The sequence below is a fragment of the Littorina saxatilis genome, unplaced genomic scaffold (genome assembly GCF_037325665.1).
Source record: "Littorina saxatilis isolate snail1 unplaced genomic scaffold, US_GU_Lsax_2.0 scaffold_347, whole genome shotgun sequence".
NCBI lineage: Eukaryota > Metazoa > Mollusca > Gastropoda > Littorinimorpha > Littorinidae > Littorina > Littorina saxatilis.
The window spans coordinates 63,253-73,188 of NW_027128428.1; the positions used below are offsets into that span (position 1 = coordinate 63,253).

Consider the following 9,936-nt stretch of genomic DNA (forward strand, 5'->3'; position numbering starts at 1 on the left):
TGAGGCTGGCTGTTGCTGTTTGAATTCGTCCTACGCCAAGTCGTTTTTGTGGTTTATTTCGCATTTAGGTCCCAGGTAACATTATTAAGTTTTAATACGATCAATCGGACCTATTATCAAGTTAGTGTATCAACTTTTGAACGAACTGCGAGCTGTTAAGTGGAGAAAGACACTGCACACACACACACACACACACACACACAGACTCACACACACACAGACTCACACACACACAGACACACGATTAAAGTCTGCTGAGCCCAAGTACTAGCGTACTCGGGGATAAACAATAGTAAACAAGAATTTAATAAAAAAATAAAAATTAAAAAAATAGATCGCCCATGCCGGGAATCGAACCCGGATCACTTTGGCCATAGACGGACGTGCTTTCCACCAAGCCACCAACTGGCTGGCTGTTCTATTAGCCGAACAGCAGTTCTATCCCACCGCGAATTCCGCCCACCGCCAAGAGTCGTTTTTGTGGATTATTTCGCATTTAGGTCCCAGGTAACATTATGAAGTTGTAATACGATCAATCGGACCTATTATCAAGTTAGTGTATCAACTTTTGAACGAACTGCGCCCAGTAGTTTCCCAGCAATAAGCTGTTAAGTCCAGACAGACAGACAGACAGACAGACAGACAGACAGACAGACACACAATTAAAGTCTGCTGAGCCCAAGTACTAGCGTACTCGGGGAAAATTGGCAATCTAGTGGCTGCTCCGCCTGGCGTCTGGCATTATGGGGTTAGTGCTAGGACTGGTTGGTCCGGTGTCAGAATAATGTGACTGGGTGAGACACGAAGCCTGTGCTGCGACTTCTGTCTTGTGTGTGGCGTACGTTAAATGTCAAAGCAGCACCGCCCTGATATGGCCCTTCGGGGTCGGCTGGGCGTTAAGCAAACATACAAACAAACAAACAAACAAACAAAGTTCATTTAGAGGTCATCAGCTCATTATCATTTGTTTGTCTGTCCACTTCAAGGAGTGAATGTTTTGTTTTGTCTTAAAATAAAGGTTTCAAGTACTAGCCTATATTTCTCTTTATTCTTGATTTATGAAAAGTTAGAAGTGTATTTGTTTTGGATTTTTTCATAATTATTTAACTTACTTTTTGCGTCTTTTTTTCAAAACAGGAATGATAACACTCCTTGAAACATGGATCAACCAAGCCGATCTTCCATTCTACCAAGCAGGCATGGCACCAGCTTTGATGACGACGATGGCATCATTTTCATTAGGACAGAATCTCCTTCCATTCTGAGAACAGTGTGGTCAGATCCAATCATAAAACAGGAACCAGAGACTGTCGAGGAGGAGGATGATGACGTCATTTTCCAAGGAGTAGGCACACGTCCTGCTTTCATAGTATCTTCTGCACCAGTAACCAGAGACGTGAAGAACGTCTTGCCTCTGACTAGTGATCCTCACACAGTTACCAGCGCGAGCAGCTCTCTTTCATCAGAACAACGTAACACTTTTATTGCTGGTCCTTCTGCAACTTTGGCTGGCCGAGATGAAACTATCACTGAAGGTGAAGAGTCGCTTCCAAGAAGTGTTTGCCTGCCTTCAGGATCACGCCCCGCTACCTCAGAAGCTAAGTCCGGCGAAGCACTGTCTTCTGAAGAACTTGGTCAACCCTCCATAAGATGCACACAAGAGAACAACGTAATTTATGGTGACTCTATCGTCCTTGAGTTCAGTGAGGATGGCGAAAGTATTTCTCAGTATAGTGCCGATATGGAAGCTCCTGAAGAAGCTGATGAGGAACTACAATCATCTGCAATGTATCAGCGTCCTGATAGACAAATACAGGATGGTACTGAAAAGAGCAAGTCAACAGTCAACGAACAAGAACAATCAAGTCAAAGTGGGAGCTCTGCCACAGCAGGTCGCAGCCAAACCGAAGAAGCAGGCTCAAGTTCAGAAGAAGCGTTCAGTGGATTCACAATTAACAATGTGCGGTCTTTGAAAGTTGAAACTGAAGTATTCAGTCAGCAGATCACAACACAGGGGTCCGCGAGTGGCTTCAAGAAAGAAGCAGAGTCTCAGTTTTCGAGTTGTCCTCAGCCTTCTGCAACTCAACAGACCTGCAGACTATCTGTTGACGTGCCACTGCCAGAACAGAAACCCAACACCTTTGTAATCGGAGCAGCACCAGCCAAGTCACCGACGCAGTTATCGGCAGAGGGGTACTACCGCTGTGGCGGGTTTGGCGGCAGGTGCAGATTTCATTCCCTGATTCCTAATGATTTAGAGAAGCATATGAGAGAGGACCACCCACACGACGACACGTGCACTACTTGTGTTCATTGTGGGAGTGCTGAAATGGGTCCGGGCAATTTCCTCCGCCATCTTGAGCAGCATCTCTCCCTTCAGTCTCACGCACTGTACTGCTCTACCTGCGAATTCTCCTCCTATTCACCAGAAGAGGTGATAAGTCACATGGGGACCTGTCACCCAGCTCACAGAAATCACATCTGCTGGCTTTGCAACGACAAATTTAACCGCCTGCAGGAGTTTTCTAACCATATAAAACGAAACCTTGTAACCATCGCCAAATGTCCGCACTGCTCAGCGAAAGACGTGAATGAGAAAGCCATACTGTCACACATGATGTCCATTCACCCTGACCATGGCCGCAGAGTTGACTTTCACAAAACCCTCCTCTGTCAGGACCGCAAGATGAACAGCTGGAACCAGCAGAACGTCCCAGGTGCTAACAACGACAGTCAAGGGCCTTCAGCCCACATGCTGGCCCAAGCAGTTCCAGCTGAACACATCAGCTTGGACAAGGTTAGTCACAGTGGTTTATTAAGGCAGCAGAATACCCATGTTGACAGAAAAGTAGGCAGAATCGCTCCCATCACTGGACTACAGACACATGCATTACCACCAGACGAAATGCCTCCGCTACAGAGACAAAGGCCAACTGTTGTCAACGAAGAGGTACAAAGGCCAGCTTTCTACAATTTTCTGCAGAGCAGGGACCCTTCATCTGACAGACCTGAAAATGCATTTAGGACTTGGGAAGAGAATCAACAGGAGGAAGAATCCTCTGGCAATCCTCAGCATGTCTTGACTGCTGCAGGTTGTCCTGAGACAACCAGTCTTCAGGAAGAAATGACAACCAATGATGATCTGCAACACTTTCTAGGTGTAGGAGGCAATGATCAGCGTGAAACTGGAGAAAGTTATCAATATGAATCAACCACAACTGACACTCAGCCTTTCTTAGGGGATGAAGGCAGAAACCAACATGAAAACGCACAGCCTGAGAGTCATGAGCTGTACTTGGATGGGGCCAAGTTAGAACGGAACCTGGTAACCTCTGATTATCCCATTGAGAGTGATACCGTGTCTCTTGAACAATCTTTCGGTGTCCAAAGCAGTCAGCAACATATGAACACTGGAGATACTAATGAAGCCAAGACCACCAGTCTGCAGGAACTAGGAGTCGTTACAGACAGCCACGCATGTGAAGAGGGCTTTCGACACATTCAAAAAAATGAACATTACGACATGGACGGTGTAGAAAAGGTGAATGGTAGTTTGCAACTTGTCCAGGCTAGCACAAGTGGTACGAACCGCAGCCTGGAATCTGCAATGGATGGCCAGCTAAAAGCAGACAGTTTCTCTGCTGATCCTGATTTTAATAATGTCAAAAACGAATCCTCTCGGCGCAAAAAGGAGAGTGGTTCTGATCCTGATCAACAAAGAGCTGAAAACACAACAGGCGATGGCCCTGGAAGCAGTATTAGTGAGACGGTCAAGGAATCTTGTGCACATAACTCAAACTCTGTTCTGTCTAACATACAAAAGACAGCAGGCAGCACAGCAAACCTCGGGCCACAAGCCGAACACGCTATTACAAGAGAAAGAAAAGAACAAGGGAGTCCTCACAACGAACATCAAGTTGGTGGTGCGACTGAAGTAATGTCACCTACGAGAGATGTTCTTGTCGTCAACGAAAGGCAGTTTGACGTTGAAACAGTCACCATTCCGTTGGAGTCTTGGGTCGGGCAGACACTCAGGCGGCAGGATATAACCGAGAAGCATCTGTTTGCCTCCCATCCTGGGTCTTTTAAGGGGTTTGCTTGTCGCTCGTGTGACTTTGTCTCTGCTGACCCTGATTCAAAGTTCAACCACAAATGTCGACGATTGCGTTCTCTTCCTGAACAAGTCACCAAACCGATTCCAGTTCAGCCAACATCTCACAAGCAGAAAGCAGCACAGAAGAGTGCGTCTGCGAAGAACAGGTCCAAGCCAAAGCAGACTGTCAGAGCGAAGCCTTTAGTGCACTGCAACCTGTGTACAAAGGCAGGCACTTCCCACTCCAACATGCGGCTTCATGTCTACAGGGATCATTCTGAAGTGATTGTGTGCCCGCTGTGTCAGAAGAAGCCAGCCAACGACCGAGTTTTCTTTCTTCATTTTAAAGATGTGCACCCGGGCAAGCTTCGCCTCTTCTACACAGCGAAGGTCTCAAACTATCTGTCTGTGGACATCCTACCAACAACTCCGAAGCAGAGACGTAGGAGTGTTAATACTTTCAACAAGTCTGACAGACCTAAGGCAAAGCCCTCCATGAAAACTGGAGCTCTTGCACCGTCTACTTCACAGCCATCAAGCACAAAGAAGACATACAAAAGTCCTTTGCGAGTATGTCGGCTGTGCCAGCACTCTGGCCGTAGCTTGGGAAGGATGCGTTTGCACGTGTACACAGAACATAAGCAGATGATGAAATGCCCCAACTGTGATGTCTACCCGACCAATGATAGCAACCTTTACCAACACCTCTCTGAGTCGCACGAGGAAAACAAAGATATGCTGTACAGAGAATGTAGGTCAGTGAAGTGGATCGGACTTGCCATAGTCAAAGCAGACGATCTAAAACAGCCAAAGAAGCGGAAATATACTAACAGTGCAGCGGAGGCTTTACGTGCTAAACATGCACAAGTTGTCCACGAAAGACGTAGACACACAAATGGTAGGTTTAGAACTAAAATTACCAACAGGCATCGAAAAGTTGTTCCTCCAAGAACAGAATCAAGACCTTCCAACGCAGGCGTTTCTGTAGCGGCTGATACAAGTTCAAGAGAACCCAAAGTTGCACCCGAGACTCTGCCTGCTGAGGTTAATACTAGAGAGATGGAGTACAGGTGTCCTTACTGCAATTTTGTCTCAACAAACAAAATTAGTTGCTTCGCACATCTGTGCTGTCACTGTCATTACCGACGCTTCCAGTGCAAGTTCTGTTCGTTTCAAGCATACAGCAAGAACTCAGTCTTGGAGCACTGTCGTAAGAGCCACAGCGAAGATGCGGAATTTCGTGAAATTGAAAATAAAACAGTTAAAGCTAGGGTTTGCAAACTCTTGAAGCAAGCGCATGTCCCTGTCGCAGCTCCCCAAACACTTAAGCGTCGACTTAACCGAGAGATAACGAGACATAAGCACAATACAAATCAGCATAAAATGCAAGAAAGAAGCCGAAGCTTACTGAACCAATCCGTACAGATCAAGAAACGTAGCTCAATTTCGTCCAAGAGCACGTCTTCTACTGTGTCGCCCAAGGACCTCGACCTTGACAACAGGTTCATTTGCCCCTACTGCAAAGGGAAAAGAAAGACAAAAACCCAAGTACGAAATGAAATTCGATTCCATATTCATTACAAGCCATACTGCTGCCCATATTGTCCAACCTTTTCTTCCAGTTCCGATAACTATATCAGGAAACACATTCCCAAGGCACACCCCGGGAGAGCAGTGTTTGTGACAGTTGACCGAAACGAGAGCAAAGAGAAGAAACTGAAAAGGCTGTTCAAGAAGGCAGTTGCTCTTTCACAGTTGCCGAGCAGAACAAAGGTAATGGGAGACGTCAAAAGCAAGTATCTGAAACATAAAAAAGATGATCAGCTATCAAAGCAAGGCCCGAAAAGCAAGTCTCAGAAACATTTCTGCAACGTCTGTCCGGCCAAAGGACCAAACGGGTGAGTGGTCAAGATTTGAAGTCTATCTCTCTCTCTCTCTCTCTCTCTCTCTCTCTCTCTCTCTCTCTCTCTCTCTCTCTCTCTCTCTCTCTCTCTCTCTCTCTCTCTCTCTCTCTCTCTCTCTCTCTCTCTCTCTCTCTCTCTCTCTCTCTCTCTCTCTCTGTATAAAGTCGTCTATAAGGACGCCCCAACATATCTTATACAACTCTTCAAATCATCTCCGTCATATTATTCAAACACTCGAAATAACCTTGCCTTGTCAAGGCCCCGCATCGATTTGTTTAAAACTAGTTTTTCTTATTCTGGTGCGTTCCTTTGGAATTCACTACCTGTAATTATCAAGTCATGTCTGTCATTATCTTCTTTTAAAAGACAGCTCCGAAAGCACCTCTCTAACGACTAAGTCGGTGTACAATTTGTGCGAGTGTGTGTGAGGATGTGTGAAAGAGAAAGTGTATAGTATGCTTCCATTAACAAGCACACTTTTGAATTTTTTATTTTTATTTTGTTATACTTTTCCCTACATAATTTTGTTTTATTTGATTTTTTGTTTAAATGTTTTCATTCTTCATATTTGTTCTTTGTTTCATGTGTGTATTATAGTAGGGACTAGCTGTAAGAAAGGACCATATGGACCTAATGCTATCATCCCTCGGTAATAAAGTTTTCGAGTTCGAGTTCGAGTTCGAGTTCCTCTCCCTCTCTCTCTCTGTCTCTCTCTCTGTCTCTCTCTCTCTGTCTCTCTCTCCCTCTCTCTCTCTCCCTCCCTCCCTCTCTCTCTCTCTCTCTCTCTCTCTCTCTCTCTCTCTCTCTCTCTCTCTCTCTCTCTCTCTCTCTCTGTGGCCTTAGTACAATAAGCCATTCAGTGTTCAGTGTTCTCTCTCTCTCTCTCTCTCTCTCTCTCTCTCTCTCTCTCTCTCTCTCTCTCTCTCTCTCTCTCTCTTTCTATCTGCGTATGTTTGTGAGTGTGTGTGTTGTGTGTGTTTGTGCGTGTTTGTGTGTGTCTGTGTGTGTGTTTGTGTGTGTGTGTGTGTTTTTGTGCGTGGATATTTGTGTGCGTGTGTGTGTGTGTATGCGTGCGTGTGTTTGTATGTATACGTGTGTGTATGTATGTGTGTGTATGTTGTGTCTGTTGTGTCTGTTTTGGTATGTCTGTGTGTGAGAGAGAGAGAGAGAGAGAGAGAGAGAGAGAGAGAGAGAGAGAGAGAGAGAGAGAGAGAGAGAGAGAGAGAGAGAGAGAGAGAGAGAGAGAGAAAAAAGAGAGAAGAAGACAAAAGAGAGACAGAATAACAAAAAGAGAAAAATACTAAACTACCTGTAAATTCTAATTAATTTTCGTTATTTCAGGGAGACCATCCCTTTGCACTACATTGAGGACCATTGCTCAGGCAGAACCGCAGACCTTCCGCGACTTTCGAGCAATCGTCACATCAGCATTAACCTTCCATCGACATCAACATCCACCTCTAGTGATGAAAGATTCGGTTTTCCACTCTTACAACGTGGCCAGCCCTCAAGTAGTTACCATCCTCATTCAGCTTCTGCGATGACAGAGCCAGTGTTGCACTCCCCGGACGTGGTGGACAGTCCACGACCACATCTGGTAATCATTTACCTTATACGTTGGAAGCCCCCCCTTTTTTTTTCTTTTTTTTTTTAAGGCACTGCGTGACGATTGCTCATTCATGATCAATATGTGCCTATGCTAGCAGCCTCCCTACATTCATACACCAAAACGGCAACGACTGTGATATGGCGAGCATTGTATAATAGATGCTCGAGATAAGGTGATTATTTCAAATCTGCCTTCTGCACGTACATTTTGTTTTGTCCAATTTTTGGACGTATTTGTAACCCTGATCCTTGATTCCTTAAATCTCGTGTGGTACAGGAACAGCGCCACAAATTTCTATTTGTACTGTCTCACAGGTACCAAGTTTCGTTGGAAGCCCCCTTTTAAAGACACCCCCACCCTCTTCCCGTTTTAAGACGACCCCTCCTTCTCCACCTGTTTGTGACACCAGGTTTTTTTCTGCAGATTTTCTGCAAATAGCGTCTGTGAATTTACCCTCATTTTAACCTTCGCCCGTCCGGGTTATCGACTACACACGGACGTCATCGTGGGGCCGTGCGGACCCATGCTTCTCATTTTCTTCGTTGAGAAACATGGGTCCGCACGGCTCCACGATGTTTGTAGTCTAAATATGACCTTTATTTTAAATTGTTTCTCGCTGAAATGTTAGGACATAAGTGCTTTTTAGGTGCCTGAGGCATTCTTAAAAGCTCATTAAAAAATTCCAACTAGTTTAAGAGATATTTGCAATTAAACACCCTTCTGGGTCCACACGGACCCACGACCACCGGCGAAGGTTAAGTAATATTCGGCTGTTTCTCTGTGTTACAGAGAAGATCAGAAGTCCCAAGCTCTGCGGGGAAAGCCACAAGCAGAAGACCTGCTCTTGACTGCTCCGGCGACAACGGGATCTAACTCTGTGGCTTCAAGCATTCTGTGTGGCCCAGGCCTGAGGTGCACGGAGCAACACTGGATGCCACCCAAATGGATTGTACACGGTCGTAGGATGGTATTGGTTGAAAATGGGATTTATTTTGATTTCCACCAATCAGACCCCGCAGCTTGTTCTCACCCAATCGGGTGCACCTAAGCCCAGGTTCTGACTGGGCATCCTTGGAGCGAGCTTCAAGGACAAGAGCCAAAAAAGCCGCTTTAAATTTTCCACAGCGACACCCATATGAGAGGCATTTGGCGACCTTATAAGTATCTGCATCCGACAGTCCCACAGTTGGGGGGGGGGGGGAGGGGGGCGCGGTAGCTCAGTTGGTAAAGCATTGGACCTGTGATCGGAAGGTCACAGGTTCGAATTCGGGCCGGCACGGACACGGGCCAACTTTATGTGCAGACCCAGAGACGGAAGCCATGTCCCACCCCCGTGTCACCACAATGGCACGTAAAAGACATCGGTCATTCTGCCATAAGTGCAGATAGCTGATACCACGCATACACTTGTGTATTTCGTCAAAAGCCATGAGGGCGTAAATCTCGATCATATAACCCATATCTTGTCCTTAAGAGGCGAAATATTTAGCATGTAGGACATAAAGCATTCTCTCTTTCCTTTTCCCCCCACATTTGACCAGATGACGCAGCTCCTGTCGCACAACTGAGTGGCTGAAGAATTCAGAGAGATTGTGTAGAACCTGAATCGGTCCATATGTATGTCAACTTCATAGGCATTACCACTAAGCAAAATATCCAGAAACACATATCTAGCTTGACGGTGTTGCTTAACAGCCATGTCTGATTGGTTTTACTAAATGATTGCTGTTGTCTTTTTTTGTCTAATCTGACTGCAGCATGTTTTCCCTAATTAGCTGTCAGCAGAGCAATAATTCAATGTGGAACGATTTAACTGTGATTGATTTGTGTGCCAAGTGGACATTAGCTGTAACTTTGTAGCTTGTTTGTGGTGTTGTTTTAGTTCAAGTCAAAGTGTAGTTTGTATCTTTACATTTAGTCTAGTTTTGACTAAATGTTTTAACATAAAGTGGGATTCGAGATGAGGCGTGTGGTGTGTGTGTCTGTGTCTGTGTGTGTGTGTAGATCGATTCCGAGGAAACTACTGTATCTTCTTGAAACTTTCCATAAATATTCTTCCATATGATATCCCCAGACTGTTTTGTCCTTGTATCGATAAATGTCTTTAATGACGTCGTAGCGGGCTTTTAGTGAAAGTATGACGTCGTAGCGGACTTTTAGTGAAAGTTGAGGCGGCACTGTCACGCCCTCATTTTTCGATTAATTGAAATTTTAATCACGCAAACTTCAACAAAGTCCGGACTATGGAATTGCATTTCAGCTTGAAAGCTTAGAAATTAAATAATGAGTTTGGTCATCATGCAACAATCTGAAAATTCTAATTAGATTAA

At 45.2% G+C, this 9,936-nt stretch overlaps 1 protein-coding gene across 1 annotated transcript; it reads left to right on the forward strand.

The window, feature by feature from the left end:
* The first annotated feature begins 1,143 nt into the window (after positions 1-1,143).
* LOC138956773 (uncharacterized) lies at positions 1,144-8,800 on the forward strand. Its single transcript, XM_070328041.1, has 3 exons — positions 1,144-5,991; positions 7,339-7,594; positions 8,396-8,800. Exons 1-3 carry the CDS (start codon positions 1,160-1,162, stop codon positions 8,477-8,479), a joined length of 5,172 nt encoding a protein of 1,723 aa, XP_070184142.1. The 5' UTR covers positions 1,144-1,159; the 3' UTR covers positions 8,480-8,800.
* The last annotated feature ends 1,136 nt before the right edge of the window (positions 8,801-9,936 follow it).